The following is a 17,613-nucleotide window of genomic DNA, read 5'->3' as shown; positions in this document are numbered from 1 at the left end:
AAAAGTTTACAAATGTCAATGGAACAAGGTAAACCTTACAATGGGAAAAACAAATGTAGCAAAGTCCCGGGCCCCTCGAGGCCTAATGGTAACCTCCAGAGTTAGGGACAGCTGACATCCTTCTGTGTAGAGTGGGTTACAAGGCATGGTGGGTGTAATGCAAGATGAATAGGTGGGCGCCAGACACTTTTTGAATGCAAAGAGATTTATTGTCTCTTAAACAGAACTGTGGGAGAGAGGGTTGGGGCCAGGACACCCTTAGGTAGGTGCAAAGATAATTATCAGACTCCGAGACTTCTATAGGTAGACAGCTATACACAGGGCTTTTTTTCTCAAACAATAGGTGCTGGAACTCAACCATGACCCCCCAAAATCCCTCCCCCTACACACACCCTCCAAATAACATCAAATAGTGGGTGTGGTCATATTTCACAAACAGTAGAAGGGTCTTAAAGGGGCATTAAATATCAGGATTGCATTACATACAGAGTGCAGAGTTCATGGGGGGTTACACACAGAGTGCAGAGCTGTCACTTGTAAACACAGAAACCAGACTTCTGTGTTTACAAGTGACTGTGGTGAGCAGGCACCAAAGGGTCTGAGCCAGAGGTGGTGGAACTGAGTTCCACCAAGTTGACCCCTAAAAAAAAGCCCTGGCTATACAGGTGAAGGCCTCCAGCCGGATACCACTTCTGTATAGGTGGGACCGCTGTCCCCTATGGCAACAATTTTGTAGCAGTTACTAATGGCAATTGAAGTCAACTATTTGCAACATGAACAGTTCTTAGTTTACCCCACCATCACTCATTGTGGGTCTTCACTCAATGAGCTCCCAGTCTCTCTCACTAGACTTCAGATCCACTAGCCACTGAATCCCCCTGAGCTCATCCACTGTTAGCACTCACTATCTTCCTCAAGTGTCACCCCCGTTTCCCTGCTGGGTCCCGGGCTTGGCACTCACAGATACTCTTTAAGCTTCACCCCTGCGGACGCACTAGGTCCTTGGCTTGGCACTCGCAGATGCTCCACAAGCGTCAGCCTGACTTGGCCTTGCTGAAGTTTTCCCACTTCTTCACCGTCCCCGGTTGACGAGAAGTCTGCTCTGGTACTGGCCTCAGCTTACTCACAGTGGTCTCCGGTAACATGGTGGATGGTACCTTAGTGGCGACAGCTTTCCCTTTACCTCCCACCACAATTGGTTCCCCAGTCGGTGGAACCGTTACTTCTGTTTGGACTACGAGCTCGCAGTCTCAACCCTACGCTGCTCTCCTGGTTCTGGATAGACCTTCAGACAGCCTAGCAGCCAGATGTCCCCGGGATAGGCCTCAGGTTTCTGGCCTAGCAGCCCGGGGCAATACAACACATGTCCACCAAGAGAGCCGTCCAGGTGGCATAGAACCCCCGATCACCTGACTCCACCAAATAAATAGGCGCTCACAGCAAGCCAAGGGACCCAAGAAAATCCTTGCCCATTGGCTAAGACACCCCATTCATTCATAATTTGTCCTTGCTTGCCAATGTCTTATCCAGTGTCACCAGCCATAATGCCACCTAGTGACAGAAGAGAGAAGTGCAGCAATTCCAGAATGAGGGGGAAATCAATTGATCTCCTAACAATTGGCCAAGGCAACTATCGCCTGGCAACTAAATTTAATAGCAGCCCTGCTTAAACATCAGGGTACTACACCTAAGGCAGGATTTCCCCTCACTCCCCCTCACTCAGGACACATTTCATATCACTTCATGTCACCAGGAGACAAAGTGAAGGGAAGTTTCCCAATAAATAAATAACATTGACAAGTGTTATAACCCTTCCATTCTCTATTCTAATGAAAATGTGTTGGCTTTAAATATATTTGAATGAAGAAAACCAAAGAATTGAACTATATACAACATTTCTTTGCATTTCTTTGTAAGGTTGCCCTTGATGCTATTGAAAACATTCGGACAGTTGTATCTTTAACCCGAGAGCAGAAATTTGAAGCCCTGTTTGAAGAAAAGCTGGAAGGTCCTTATAGGTAAGAAAATAAGCATTAAAACTTTGTTTTAAGTATGTTTGGCATTATGAATTATGGTATACAACTTTCTGAAGCCCATCATTTTTTTGTTAAATCCATTGATTTTTTTTTTTCTGGAGATCCTGCCAGATTCAGCTCTCCTCTTGTAGGCTAATAGTGCTAAGTCTCTGCCTTGCAGCAATTAGCAGCAGCATTTTCCAGCTTGCTGTGTGAATTTTTCCAGCTTGCTATAGAGTTGCATATTAGGTCTATCCCAGAGGCAGCCCATTGGTCAACTAAGGCCGGGTTCACATATCGACGGACGCAGGGAAACCCGTATCCAATTCGCATTCATGTGAGCCCAGCTTAAAGGATTGTACATGGCAGGCTGACAATGCTGCACTCACTTACATTTTAGGTCATTTTAGAAGGCCCCGCTTACATTGGTGGTCTGTGAGAGAAGGACCTCCTTCTTCCTGCCTGAGGGAGGAGAGGCTCCACTTGTCCCACTGAAACATCTGGGGGTACCATTATTAAGAGACTATACAGGCTATCTACTATAAACTAAACACTTAGCATAAAATTGTGAAGTATTTACACAGACTTTCTGTTATAGGAATTCCATCAAGAACGCCCATACGCAAGGCTTCTCCTATGGACTATCCCAGGCTATCATGTTCTTTGCATATGCTGCTAGTTTTAGGTTTGGTGCCTTTTTAGTGGTGAAAGGATACATGACCTTTGAAAACGTGTTTCTGTAAGTATTTGATTGATTTCCCTTAATACAAATGTATCTAATGCAATCCAGGAAAATGTTGATCTCTAAAACAGCTTACAGATAGAAACAGTCATTCGCTATATGTCCATAACATTCTCCAGATACAGTGCCTGGAAAAAGTATTCACACCCCTTGAAATTTTCCACATTTTTTTTAATGCTACAACCAAAAACGAAAATGTATTTTTTGGGGGTTTTTTTGTGATAGACCAACACAAAGTGGCACATAATTGTGAAGTGGAAGGAAAATGATAAATGGTTTCAGCATTTATTACAAATAAATATGTGAAAAGTATGGCATGTATTTCTAGTCATCCCCCCGAGCCAATACTTTGTAGAACCGACTTTCACTGCAATTACAGCTGCACATCTACAGAGTGACATTTTTGCCCATTCTTCTTTGCAAAATAGCTCAAGCTCCGTCAGATTGGATGAGAGCATCTGTGAACAGCAAGTCTTGCCACAGATTCTCAATTTGATTTAGGTCTGGACTTTGACTGGGCCATTCTAAAACATGAATATGCTTTGATCTAAACCATTCCATTTTAGCTCTGGCTGTATGTTTAGGGTTGTTGTCCTGCTGGAAGGTGAACCTCCACCCCAATCTCAAGTCTTTTGCAGACTCTAACAGGTTTTCTTCTAAGATTGCCCTGTATTGGGCTCCATCCATCTTCCTGTCAACTCTGACTAGCTTCCCTATCCCTGTTGAAGAAAAGCATCCTCACAACATGATGCTGCCACCACCATGTTTCACAGTGGGGATGGTGTGTTCAGGGTGATGTGCAGTGTTAGTTTTCGGCCACACATAGTGTTTTGCTTTTAGGGCAAAAAGTTCAACTTTGGTCTCATCTGACCAGAGCACCTTCTTCCACGTGTTTGCTGCGCCCCCACATGGCTTCTTGCAAACTGCTAATGGGACTTTTTATGGCTTTCTTTCAACAATGGATTTCTTCTTGCCACACTTCCATAAAGGTCAGATTTGTGGAGAGCACGTCTAATAGTTGTCCTGTGGACAGATTCTCCCACCTGAGCTTTGGATCTCTGCAGCTCCTCCAGATTTACCATGGGCCTCTTGGCTGCTTCTCTGAATAATGCTCTCCTTGCGCGGCTTGTCGGCCATGTCTTGGTAGGTTTGCAGTTGTGCCATACTCTTTCCATTTCTGGATGATGGATTGAACGGTGCTCCGTGAGATGTTCAAAGCTTGGGATATTTTTTATAACCTAACCCTGCTTTAAACTTCTCCACAACTTTATCCCGGACCTGTCTGGTGTGTTCCTTGGCCTTCATGATGCTTTTTGTTCACTAAGGTTCTCTAACAAACCTCTGAGGGCTTCACAGAACAGCTGTATTTATACTGAGATTAAATTACACACAGGTGGACTCTATTTGCTAATTAGGTGACTTCTGAAGGCAATTGGTTCAACTAGATTTTAGTTATGGGTATCAGGGGTATCAGAATAAAGGGGGCTGAATACAAACGCACGCCACACTTTTCACATATTTATTTGTAAAAAATGTTGAAAACCATTTATCATTGTCCTTCCACTTCACAATTATGTGCCACTTTGTGTTGGTCTATCACATAAAATCCTAATAAAATACATTTACATTTTTGGTTGTAACATGACAAAATGTGGAAAATGTCAAGGGGTATGAATACTTTTTCAAGGCACTGTATACTCCAAGCACCATCAGATATAAAAGAGAAGAGAAGGTCTCTCTATGACTTTATTTAAAAAAATAAAAAGTGAGTAGAAAATGTACATATTTGTAGCCCCCTTGTCCTAAATTGAGGCTACTATGCAAATGTACTTTTTGGTTGGGTTGTAGATAGCTCAGACTGATTGCATAGTTTATTTCCCTAAGCTCAATTAGGTTGTGCATTTCTCAATGTCTCCAGTAAGTGTCACTGGTACCACAGGTCAGTACCTACTAGACTGAGTTATGGATATTTATTTTTCTTCCAGCCAGCCCAGTAGGAGGTTCTTGGCCACTGGTGCATTTTGAGAGTGTATAAATATTTGGGGTGGCCATGTGCTCGCTCTGTTGTCTCAGGCTGAGGCCTGGGGAGGTGCTGCTGAACTGAGCTCTGCATGATGGCCCAGAAGCCTGTCTGGGGTGGTCCTGAGGCTGCCTTGCCCAGTGTGGAAGAAGCCAAGCCAAATTGAGAGGACCCTTGCTGGAGAGAGCCAGGATGAAGGCTGGTCTCTCAGGAGGGCCTGGTACTGTGAAGCTGTATTTTTTCTGGAGCCAAGGAGTCTGTAAGTGATCTGCTACTGGTATCTGGGACCTATATCTCCTTCTCCTACTACCTTTTTCCGAAAATAAAAAAAATGGCCACACTCTATCCAGGACTGAAATGCGTTAGCTTGGTTGTGCAAGGTGGACTTGTCTGTGCATCATTCTGTTTCAATAGACCTAACCTTGGTTTTTATGGTGAGTGGCTACTTTCCCTTTTTGGGAAGACTGATGTGCTTATTGTGAGTTTTTATATATCCTTTAATGAAGTTATGTTTAGGCTATGAAAGATTCTCTCTTCTGTTTCATATTTGATGGTGCTTGGAGTATATCTGAAGAGTGTTAGAAGGAATATCCACCTGACCTGTGCTGTATTACCTGAGGCTATCATTTTAACAATATGTTTATTGGTGTCTCTCCTGTTCAAAATGCAGCCAAGTAAAAATTTTCAATTACTGTGTATGGATTCGGTACGATATATAGCTATCGTTTATTCTGTAAAATAAATATACCTTGAAGTTGATTTTTTTTAATTTAAAGCTGACTTTGGTATATTTGACTTGAAAAGCTACATGTGATGTTTCAGTTTTATAATGTGGCCTAGATCCAACTGCTAACATGCTGTCCTGGTTCCTGTTTTTTACATATATATATTTAAGGTAGAAGTCCAAGCTAGAACTTACTATGCTTAAAATGGCTCCCACCTACCTTCTAACTCCTATACTACCTACCTTTTAAAAGGAAGATCATGCACTTTAAGCAATGATTCAGTGTTGCGAGCATTGGCTAAATTAAATGAGTGGTTGATATTCTGATAAGCTGTTGTTGATGTTTCTTTCAGGGTATTTGCAGCCATTGTATTTGGAGCCATGGCTTTGGGTCAGACCAGCTCCTTTGCTCCAGACTACGCTAAAGCTAAAGTGTCAGCAGCTTATATATTCAGCCTGCTGGAGAGACAACCTCTCATAGACAGCTACAGCACTGCTGGAAACACACCTGTGAGTACATTGATTTCTCGGTTTTAGTGGATGGCAACTGCATCAGTCACAAAGTGCCTTCCTAATGATCTTTGAGATCCAAGAGATACTAGTTCATTGCAACAGTCTTGGCTTAGTACTAAAAATAACAATTTTGGCTAAGTGTCAAACACTCAGGTCACACACCAATGATGTCGGGTACTGACCAAAGGAACCTGTCTATGCTCCAATAGATCCACCTGTCAAACAATTGGATTGGACACCTATGACTTCACTCTTAAAAGCAGCTTTTTTTGCATCAAACCGTACGCGCCATGGAGCCCATCCTGGAGACCCACTGACACGATTCACTCCAACAGGCTTAGTCTCTATGACTAAGCCTGCTGGGTTGAACTGCGCTAGTAAGAGTAGTCCCAAGGTGGTGCTTTGTGGCATGTATGGTTTGGCGCAATAAAGCTTTTCTAAGAGTGACATCATCTTTGTCTGATCATGGATGATCAGATGTGGTTGATAGATGGATCTTTTGGAGATTAGACAAGCTTCTTTAATCAGCACCCGGCAAGCCCTGCAGTGGAGGGAACAATTGGAGCCTTGGAGTGGTGGAATCTATGTGGACATTTCAAACTTGGCTTAGAATTGAGAATTAAAGTTAATAATATTTTGCAATCTTTTTAAAACTATAACTTTCAATATATAATACCTAGTGATCCTGCCATGAGGCGGCTGTGCCAGTGCTCCTTATGTAGGCATGTTCTGCCAATGTCACTATCAGGATGCTGGTCCAGAGCAATTACAGTGCCTTGAAAAAGTATTCACACCCCTTGAAATTTTCCACAATTTGTCATGTTACTAAAAATGTAAATGTATTTTATTGGGATTTTATGTGATAGACCAACACAGTGGCACATAGTTGTGAAATGGAAGGAAAATAATACATGGTTTTCAATTTTTTTTTTTACAAATAAATATTTGAAAAGTGTGGGGTGCATTTGTATTCAACCCCCTTTACTCTGATACACCTGACTTAAATCTAGTGGAACCAATTGCCTTCAGAAGTCACCTAATTAGTAAATAGAGTCCACCGGTTTGTAATTTAATCTCAGTATAAATACAGTTGTTCTGTGAAGCCCCCAGAGGTTTGTTACAGATCCTTAGTGAACAAACAGCATCAAGAAGGCCAAGGAACACACCAGACAGGTCAGAGATAAAGTTGTGGAGACGTTTAAATCAGGGTTAGGTTATAAAGAAATATCCCAAGCTTTGAACATCTCACTGAGCACTGTGCAATCCATCATCCGAAAATGGAAAGAGTATGGCAAACCTACCAAGACATGGCGGTCCACCTAAACTGACAGGCCAGGCAAGGAGAGCATTAATCAGAGAAGCGGCCAAGAGGCCCATGGTAACTCTGGAGGAGCTATAGAAATCCACAGCTCAGGTGGGAGAATCTGTCCACAGGACAACTATTAGTTGTGCACTCCAAAAATCTGGCCTTTATGGAAGAGTGGCAAGAATAAAGCCATTGTTGAAAGAAAGCAATAAAAAGTCCTGTTTGCAGTTTGCGAGAAGCCATGTGGGGGACACAGCAAACATGTGGAAGAAGGTGTTCTGGTCAGATGAGACCAACGTTGAACTTTTTAACCTAAAAGCAAAACGCTATGTGTGGCAGAGAACTAACACTGCACATCACCCTGAACACATCACCATGAAACATGGTGGTGGCAGCATCATGTTGTGGGGATGCTTTTCTTCAGCAGGGACAGGGAAGCTGGGCAGAGTTGATGGGAAGACGGAAGGAGCCAAATACAGGTCAATCTTAGAAGAAAACCTGTTAAACTCTGCAAAAGACCTGAGACTGGGGTGGAGGTTCACCTTCTAGCAGGACAACGACCCTAAACATACAGCCAGAGCTACAATGGAATGGTTTAGATAAAAGCATATCCATGTGTTATAATGGCCCAGTCAAAGTTAAAACCCAAATCCAATTGAGAATCTGTGGCAAGACTTGAAAATTGCTGTTCACAGACACTCTCCATCCAATCTGACAGAGCTTGAGCTATTTTGCAAAGAAGAATGGACAAAAATGTCACTCTCTAGATGTGCAAAGCTGGTGGAGACATCCCCAAAAAGACTTGCAGCTGTAATTGCAGCGAAAGGTGGTTCTACAAAGTATCGACTTAGAGGGGCTAAATACAAATGCACGCCATACTTTTCACCCATTTATTTGTAAGAGAACCATTTACCATATTTTCCTTCCACTTCACAATTATGTGCCACTTTGTGTTGGTCTGTTGCATAAAATCCCCCAAAAAACCCATTTACCTTTTTGATTGTAACATGACAAAATGTGGTAAATTTCAAGGAGTTATGCCGCGTACACACGAGCGGACTTTACGGCAGACTTTGCAATTCGATCGTGTGTGGGCTCCAGCAGACTTTGTTTGCTCAACAGTTGGACGGACTTAGATTTGAAACATGTTTTAAATCTATCCGTCGAACTCGAGTCCGGTCGAAAAGTCTGCTCGTCTGTATGCTAGTTCGAAGGACAAAAAGCCACGCTAGGACAGCTATTGGCTACTGGCTATGAACTTCCTTATTTTAGTCCGGTCGTACGTCATCACGTACGAATTCGACAGACTTTGGTGGATTGTGTGTAGGCAAGCCCGTTCATTCAGAAAGTCCGTCGTAAAGTACGTCGAAAAGTCCGCCGGGCAAAGTCTGCCGTAAAGTCCGACCGTGTGTACGCAGCATAAGAATACTTTTTCAAGGCACTGATTGTGCTACCAATGCTGAAGAGAGTGCATATAAACAGAAAGTGAATGACAGGAATTGGACCAGTGCAGAGTTTAAAAAAAAAAAAAGAAAAGAAAAAAACAGTATTTATATAATATAAAAATTAAAAAACATGGCCGTTGTTTAGCATACACAGATCTTTAGCTAACTAAATGTCATCCAGTCATGGGATACACGCATTGGCGTAGCAATAGGGGTTGTAGGGGTCACAATGGTGAAGTTAGGCCTCCTGAAGCTCATGCTTCAGGAGGCCTAGGCAGCAAAAGGAACAGGGACTGGAGGGGCAACGGGGGCAGCCTTTTTTTAGAACCTGGCAGTTGTATTTTCCTGTAGCAGCTGAAAGCCTGCTTCTCTACCTCCCCCTCCCACTGGCATTGAGCTGCTGCAGGAAAATACCACTAATACAACTGTGTTTACTATACTTCAGCTTGTGAATGAACAGGAAGCTGCTCGGCACAGAGCGCTTCCCATTCATTCACTGTCCAGTGCAGCTGAGGCTGCAGAGAAAGGGACTGATGAAGCTCTGTCCACAATCCCTTTCTCTGACTCCAAAGTGAGACATCATCTGTTTAGACCTCTGATATTTCACCAAAATCCCCCTGCTACCTTGGGGGGACCCCAAGGTGGCAGGAAGGGGGCCCGCTGCAGAACATGTGAAAGGGTCCTGCTGCTGGACTGTAATGGGAGAAAAGGGCCACAGGATCAATAGAAAGGGCTCGGGGCCTGGAGGAATGAACCTAGGGCCGTTCATAATTTCTTGCACCAGGGCCCTGAAGGCTCTAATTATGCCTCTGTATACACGTACTTTGAAGTGCTTTTCCAGTTAAACTTTTTAGTTTTTGGTAAATTAGGAATCAGCAGCAACCACTGTAGCAGGAAGTGGGGGGTCCTATGTCTCACGCATACAGGAATAAAACATTAATAGAGACACTAGCTCTCCCCCAGTCAACCAATAAGGTGGGTTTTAATTGCCATTTAATGGCCCTTTTAGAGAAATTTCCCCTGACTACCTCTCCCAGTGCAAACATTTCTGCAGGAATTAGGGAAAAAGTTCCTGAATGGGGCCACATATGGCAGAAAAATCTTTCCTATTATCCAAATACAACAAACTTTTTGTCTTAGAATAAACACACCATAAAGTTAGCTATACACATGTATATTGCTCTCATTCGGCCCCACAAGCTGAACGAGAGAAATCAATTGAGGAATCTCCACTACCTGCTGTTGTATTCAAGCATCTGAATCACTCACTGTTCGGTTTAGAATTTTCCACCCAGCTCAGCTGATTTTTATGTTCATTTTTTTTTTTTAAATCATTTTTACAATTCAAGATTAGATAAAGGTACATAGCAAAGGAAAAATACTGCATGTCCAGTCATATTCAAAGCAGGGTTCAACAACATGGTTTCACAGAGTATCAGACAGAGTATCACAGAGAATCAGACAAGGAATTAGTTAACATTCGATAGCTTCAACTGAAATGCAACCCATTGAAAGAAGTGTAGATCAGACTGGAATAAGCTCCAAAACAAAATATTATAAGAAAAAAGAAAAACATTTTTTTGGGACAAAGCAGTAAGGAAAAAGGAGGAAATAATGTAAAAAGAAGGCAAAGTTGTAGAGGGAGGATTCGTTGAGTAGAAAGGTGAGGTAAGTGTAGCACTAACTCTTGGTGGAGCTGCTGGTTTAAGCGGGCTGTTACCTTCACTCTCGATACCTCTGTTTCACCGGCACCGGGTCTAGGGTTCCGTTGAGTTTACCTCTGGACGATATAAGCACCAACACTTGAGTACGTTTTCAATGCTTTATTGAACCAAGTAACGAAGGAAGTAGCAGGAAAGAGGCAGGAGGAAAACTGCAGGGAAGCTCAAATACCTTTCTTTAGGTTTCTTTAGAACATCCTTTAAAGTTGAATACTGTAATTGAATGCAATCCCTTTTTGTGGGACACAATCTTTGCTCGCCTGGATAGGCCTCTCTCACTTGCCTAGCAGCCAGTACGTAGCACGAACAAAAGTCTCTGCCACAGACGTGCTTGAAATAAACAAGTACGATCCTCTGCCACAGGATGTATTGGTTCGCGATGAATGTCAGACACAGTACTTGAACCTTTAAGCCAACCCGGCAGTACCATGTAATAAGACTTCTTCAGGATACGTCCTCCAACCGAGTCACCAGGCCCCTCTCCAGACCAGCACTCTGCATGATCCTTCCATGATGGGTCCTCCCCTGGGATCTTCTCGGTTGTCCAGCTTCTTCACTGTGGATAGACAGCTCAGGACCATTTCTCCGCTGCTGTGGTAGGCCCCAGACAGGCTTCTGGGCCCACCCACGCGCCGCAGCGACGCGGGCCTCCGGAACGGAGGACCACAAGGTGGTACTCTAACACATACCTGTCGGCCAGGAGGGCCAGCAGGTGGCTGAAAACGAACCCCAAAACATGGCGTCTGCCCCATAAATACCCTCTCCCAGAATGCAACTCGGAGGACCACCTCCACTGAGTTGTCTCCGGGACAGAGGAGCACTCATACGCTTTAACACGTTGCTTTTCCAACACCCGCCGATGGTGACAATGACACCCACCAGCACAATGTGGAACTACACGCAATGTCAGCCAAGCTGGAACAGAGGCAAATCTAACTTCCTATAACGAGCAATTCTACCAGCGCTACATAAGCAAAACAGGAAGGTAAGAATGGGAAGCTCAGCTGATTTTTAAACTGACTTTTGTGAAGCTAGGTGTTGCTCACGGGGCCACCCATGGCTCGGATAACAGCCGATTCAACACACATCGGCCAAAATTGAAGCCATGTATGACTAGCTGAAGTCTGTCCACATACTGTAGGTGGGGATTATCTCAAAGCACAAGAGTTTTTGCAGTGATTATATATATGAAGTATAATCTCCTTGTGTACAGAGTACAAATGATTATATTGCTGAACCATAGGAAATGTGCCCCTAGCAGTCTGTTAGCAGGGGAGGAGTACAGATGCTTCCTTGTGCCCCTAGAGGCCAACAGAGTGATTGCATGTAAACAATTGAGGTGGCGTTAAGGCAGCCCCTGCCCAGTGGTCCGGTCCATACCTTGGTTATTTAGTTTAAGTCCAACAAATAGCAAAATATCCAATTCCTGGAACCCTGATTGGGTTCCCGCTGAGGGGCCAAAGAAGAACAATGTCCAATTACATAGTAGTGCAAGTTCTCCTGGCTCTTTCCATACATGGACCGACCGACCAACCACAAGGAGGCGGTGCCATGAACAGCAGGGAGCAAGATGGCAGCCACTTAACCCTTCCCTAACCAGAAGACGCCATACCCAATACAATTACAATACTCAATGCAGCCAAGTGTAAACACATTGCAAGGAAAAGAACAAAAGAGGTAGACCATTTAGTAGACACCTGCCTACAAGTCAGATCAGAATTGAACAGTGACAACCCAGCCTGTCTGATTACTGCCTTATTAGCAGCACTGTGGAGATTATCTGAAAGTATAGGCATCTGAAATGTGCTAAATCGAAAATGGATGAAAGAAAGGTCATCCAATAATCTGTCTGTTTGTTCTTAAAGAACATGAGTCACCAGTGTGTTATACCATGAAGTGTCAACTTCCTATGGATTATTGCCTTATTATTGCTTTTGTGTCTATTTATTGCAGTCACAATGCAATGGAAATATTACCTTCAAGGGAATTCACTTTAACTATCCAACTAGACCAGAAGTTGCAGTGCTGCAAGGTTTGGACATCACTGTGGAGAAAGGTGAAACTCTGGCATTAGTGGGTAGCAGTGGATGTGGGAAAAGTACATCCATTCAGCTCCTGGAAAGGTTCTATGACCCACAGAGTGGAGAAGTGGTAATGCATTTCATGATTTGTATCCAGCACCAATGTCTTTATAAAGCAGCTTCATTACTATATGTGTAACATGCCCTCCATGTAAAAGACCCATGATGCAGGTTATTACATAAGTAAATAAGAAAATACAAAATGTACTGTCTGCCCCCCCCCCAGACCTCATAAAATTGATAAATAATGACATCTATTTAAGCACTTAAACAATATTTTTTTACTTTCTGTTATAAAATATAGCCAATAAAAATATGTAAAAAAAAAATCAGATTTCTTCATTAATTTAGGCCAATTTGCATTGTTACATATTTTTGATTAAAAAAATTCCCAATCACCGTATAATGATTGGTTTGTGCAAAAGTTATCGCTCTACAAACTATGGGATAGATTTAGGGACTTTTTAATTTTTTTATTTACTAGTAATGGCAGCGATCAGCGATTTGTAGTGTGACTGCGACATTGTGGTGGACAAATTGGACACTAAGTGACACTTTTTGGGACCAGTGACACCACTACAGTAATCAGTGCTGAAAAAAATGCACTGACACTGTAAACATGACACTGGCAGGGAAGGGGTTAACATCAGGGGCAATCAAAGGGTTAAATGTGTTGCCTATGTGTGCATTTTAACTGTGTGGAGGATGCTGACACTAGACAAAGGGAAATATCTGTGTTCCTAATTAGTAGGAATCTCAGATCTCTCTCTTCCTCTGTGACAGAATGATGGTCTGCCTTGTTTACATAGGCAGACCACCATTCTGTCATTCCCCCGAACGCCAGACCCGCTGATTGGCTCCCGCTGATTGGCTCCCGCTGTGTCCAATTACAGCGCAAGTGAGTCTCGGGCACCGCGCACGCTCCAGACCAGGGAGCGCAAACAACGTACAGGTATGTTGTTTCACGCAGCCAGGCCGCCCTGCCGCAGTAAATGTGCGGTGGGCGGTCCAGAAGTAGTTAAAGATTAAGTCATTTACTCCCACCTTGGAGGGTTGTTGCATTGTTCCTCCACATTTAGCTTTGTGTTCTACCTGCTGAGCCAGGGGTGATATGAGGTCCAGGCTTGAGTTAAAGAGGCCATAAGTAGATTCTCTGTAAATAGATGAGCCTAGTCCTAAATAGAACTTGTACTTTTTAGTATAGCCGCTCTACTAAACAATTTTCACAGAACTTACAATATAGAACCATATGCAAAGTTGCACCCCCCTCTGAGGACCTCCATGCCCCTTATTAATTTAATTGTCCTTTCCACTTAGCGCTGTTTCCATTGATTTGACATCCTTTTTGTGAACTGGTCCCCAAAATTAAACTTCATATCATAGATGAGATTTCATTAATTCTTTGTAAAGGGACAAAATGATGTATCTCTTACAAGTCTATGCCTCTATCTAGCTTTAGAAGCTGAAGATTATAAAAAAACGACAAGGACACCCAGATCCTTCTCCATCATTATTTCACCTATTTTTAGGTGAAGATTGCATTTTCCATGTATCTGCAGTAGCTGCCAGTCAGCCAGGTTCTTGGGGTCAGCTTGTAAATTGAAGATAACTTGCAAGCACTGTCTTTTACTACTTAATTAAGGGTGTAAGCAGACATGTCACCTGAGACATTTTATCTGCTGGGGCATGCCAAATAAATTTGTAGACCACTGGAAATTTAGAGGCAGGGGGGAGTTTAACAAAGAGTCCATCAATAATCATAAACGCTATATAAACCCACTTAACATATACTGCTTATAAGATGGAACCCGGAGAGTCAGTGGTGCCTATAAAAATGTTAATATGGCGACTGTATCACCTCTAGTTATGTTGTGTCTTTGTTGGTTATTGTCTAATAGTTATTATTGTGTATCGCTTGCAGTGCATAGATGGTTCTGATGTAAAGGCTTTGAACATCCAGTGGCTGCGGGCACAAATGGGCACTGTATCCCAAGAGCCAATGCTGTTTGACTGCAGCATAGCAGAGAACATTGCATATGGAGACAACAGCCGAAAGGTGAAGCAAGAGGAGATTGAACAGGCAGCCAAGGAGGCCAATATCCAGAGCTTCATAGAGTCTCTACCCGATGTAAGTCTACAATACCTACATTGTGCAGTCACGTTCAATTTAAAGTGTATCTTAACCCAAAAACAAAAATTGATAGTATTGCGACTTACCAGTCCGTAGATGTGGGGGCTGCATTAGCTTTATTTTTTCACACAGTTTTTTCCTTTATTTTGACCTGGTAATCTTGCCATTAACATATCTCCTGTCCTACGGTGACAACCGTACTGAGCAGCATTGTCACCCAAGGAGAAGGTGTGTATTAAGACTACATAACACTCATAGTTGCCAATTATTAGGGCACGAGGACACAGTTCTGGGGGGTCAGGAGAGCAAAGTACAGGGGGCAGCAGGGAACAGTACTGGGGCCAGGAGTGGAAAGTACTAGGGCACAGCAGGGCACAGTCCTGAGGGGTCAGGAGGGCAAATTACAGGTGGGCAGCAGGGCACAGTGCTGTGGGGGACAGGAGGGCAAAGTACATGGGGGCAGCAGGGCACAGTACTGGAGGTCAGGAGTGAAAAGTACAAGGGTGCAGAAGGATACAGTCCTGTTGGGTCAGGAAGGCAAAGTACAGGGGGGGGCAGCAGGGCACAGTACTGGGGGGTCAGAAGGGCAAGGTATAGGGAGGCAGTAGTCTATGGTACAGAAGCAGTTTCCTCCACATGCAGAATGGCACAGGGAAGTTGCTTTGACATATCCACCTGTTGTAAAGCGTATGCCCATGGAGGGCCGCATTTACCCACACAGGGATGCATAGGTGTTCTGTGCATCCCTCTACAGGCAGTTTTATTGATGTCAATTAGGATGCAGCTGCTGCTCCAAATCTGACATATGTGTGGGTGCAAATGCATGGCCCCATACCACAGATGTCAAATTGGGAGTAGCGGCTGTATCTGCACACCCACTGCATTTCAAATTACATCAATGGTACTGCCTACACAGGGATGCATGGAACACCAGTGCATTCCCGTGTAGATAAATGTGGCCTCACACCGGCGTACACTGTACAAGTGAACAAAGCTTTACTATGTTTTTTTTTTTTTCTACAATTTATATTATTTTTTACAATTTTTTATACAGTCCTGTTGAGGCATTCATAATGTATTAGAAAAAAAAACTATTGTTATTATTATTAACTCAATGATAACTACATCTCTCCATTATGACAGAAATACAACACCCGTGTTGGAGATAAAGGCACCCAACTGTCTGGAGGTCAGAAGCAGAGGATCGCCATAGCCCGAGCCCTTATCCGGCAACCAAAAGTTCTACTGCTGGATGAAGCTACATCCGCCCTGGACACAGAGAGTGAAAAGGTAAATAGAAATGAAAATGACTGGGCAGACAAAAACTAATTATTTGATAGGAATAAAAAAAAAGTCATATAGTAGGTGTAGAGTGGCCAACTCCTAACAAATTGGTCATAGTGGTGTGAATAATTTCTATAAGAAAAAAGAAAAATCCTTTCTAGTCAAACAATTTAATTTTCTCATTCATTCTGGAGGAAGTACCTGTCATTACCAAAAATGTCCACTAGTTTACTAGTGGCAAGCCCAAAAGTGGCCAAAGGATCTGTAATGTATTAGACCAGCCATGCAAATGAGGGCAGTTTGCCTAATGTACATAACCAATATCAAACTCCATAGTTGTCTACATTGTCCACTAAATTGGTTAAAGTAATTTAGACATTTTACATTGCCGCCTCCCCTATCCCTGCATCTGGCCCCTTTTCAGGACACCGGTGCATGGTTTCCAATGCTGTTTTTTTAAGCACTGATTAGAGCCAGAGGCTCTAATAGGGTTCAATATAGGGTGGGCTCGGAGAGAGAGTGCGCTCCAAGCCCACCCATGTGTGTTACAACAGCAAATCAATATTCGCTGTTGTAACACTAAACCTCCTCCCGGCCAATGATGAAGCGGTTTTGACACCAGTCACCCAACTGGCTAAAAGGACAGGTGATCCTATTGAACGCCTAGGAGGAGGAGCGGAAGAGCTGGAAGCCACCATGAAGGAGAGGACTCAGAGCCGAGCCAGTGTACCATGCTGCCTGAACCCGGTACAATGGGGTAAGTGCTGGACCGACCGGCAAACAGTGGGGGGTGCCACTTGGGGGGGATGGGTGGTTGTTTGCTGCTCCCCCTAAAAAAACCACCAGCCGCCACTGGTAAGTTTGTTTTGGTTTTCAGATTTGGGAATTCCTAGATGTCTGCACAACAATGTGTAGAGTCAGTGCTGCTCCTTTTAGTGCCTGATAAGTTAAATATATAATTTTATGGAATTAATATAAAATTAGAGTTTAGGTTAAGGTTATTGTAAAAGTTTAGCTTTCAGGAATCAGCTTCCAGGTTTTTTGTCAAAGTTGAAAAACTTTCATAAATTGAACAAGCTGTTATGCCGCGTACACACGACCGGACTTTACGGCATACTTTGCCCGGCGGACTTTTCGACAGACTTTACAACGGACTTTCCGAATGAACGGACTTGCCTACACACGATCAACCAAAGTCAGACGGATTCGTACGTGATGACGTACGACCAGACTAAAACAAGGAAGTTCATAGCCAGTAGCCAATAGCTGCCCTAGCCTCGGTTTTTGTCCGTCGGACTAGCATACAGACGAGCGGACTTTTCGACCGGACTCGAGTCCGCCGGATAGATTTGAAACTTGTTTCAAATCTAAGTCTGTCAAACTTTTGATAAAACAAAGTCTGCTGGAGCCCACACACGATCGAATTGTCCGACGAAATCCGGTACGCTGGACCAAGTATGCCGTAAAGTCCGATCGTGTGTACGCGGCATTAGAAGTTAGAAACTGATGCAGAGCTGTGCCCAATTTTGCACTTTCCAGTTTTAGTAAATCAACCCCTCTGTCCTCTAAATCTCCAAAATCCTTGTTCATGGGGGTCCTACTGTATGTAAGAACCTCTTTTGTGTGCTCAC

The 17,613-nt window shown here is 43.4% G+C and overlaps 1 protein-coding gene across 1 annotated transcript in view; it reads left to right on the top strand.

Annotated features, from left to right (window-relative positions):
* Window positions 1-17,613, top strand: part of LOC141144224 (ATP-dependent translocase ABCB1-like) — a 78,128-nt gene that overhangs the window by 58,121 nt on the left and 2,394 nt on the right. The window contains exons 22-27 of the mRNA XM_073629682.1: window positions 1,918-2,018; window positions 2,614-2,754; window positions 5,855-6,011; window positions 12,440-12,637; window positions 14,489-14,695; window positions 15,842-15,988. Of these exons, the coding sequence (XP_073485783.1) occupies window positions 1,918-2,018; window positions 2,614-2,754; window positions 5,855-6,011; window positions 12,440-12,637; window positions 14,489-14,695; window positions 15,842-15,988 (951 nt within the window). The remainder of the gene's footprint in view (window positions 1-1,917; window positions 2,019-2,613; window positions 2,755-5,854; window positions 6,012-12,439; window positions 12,638-14,488; window positions 14,696-15,841; window positions 15,989-17,613) is intronic.

Source organism: Aquarana catesbeiana, linkage group LG05 (genome assembly GCF_042186555.1).
Source record: "Aquarana catesbeiana isolate 2022-GZ linkage group LG05, ASM4218655v1, whole genome shotgun sequence".
Classification (NCBI taxonomy): domain Eukaryota; kingdom Metazoa; phylum Chordata; class Amphibia; order Anura; family Ranidae; genus Aquarana; species Aquarana catesbeiana.
Note: the sequence above shows the minus strand (reverse complement) of the source record. Positions and strands in the feature narration are given on the sequence as shown.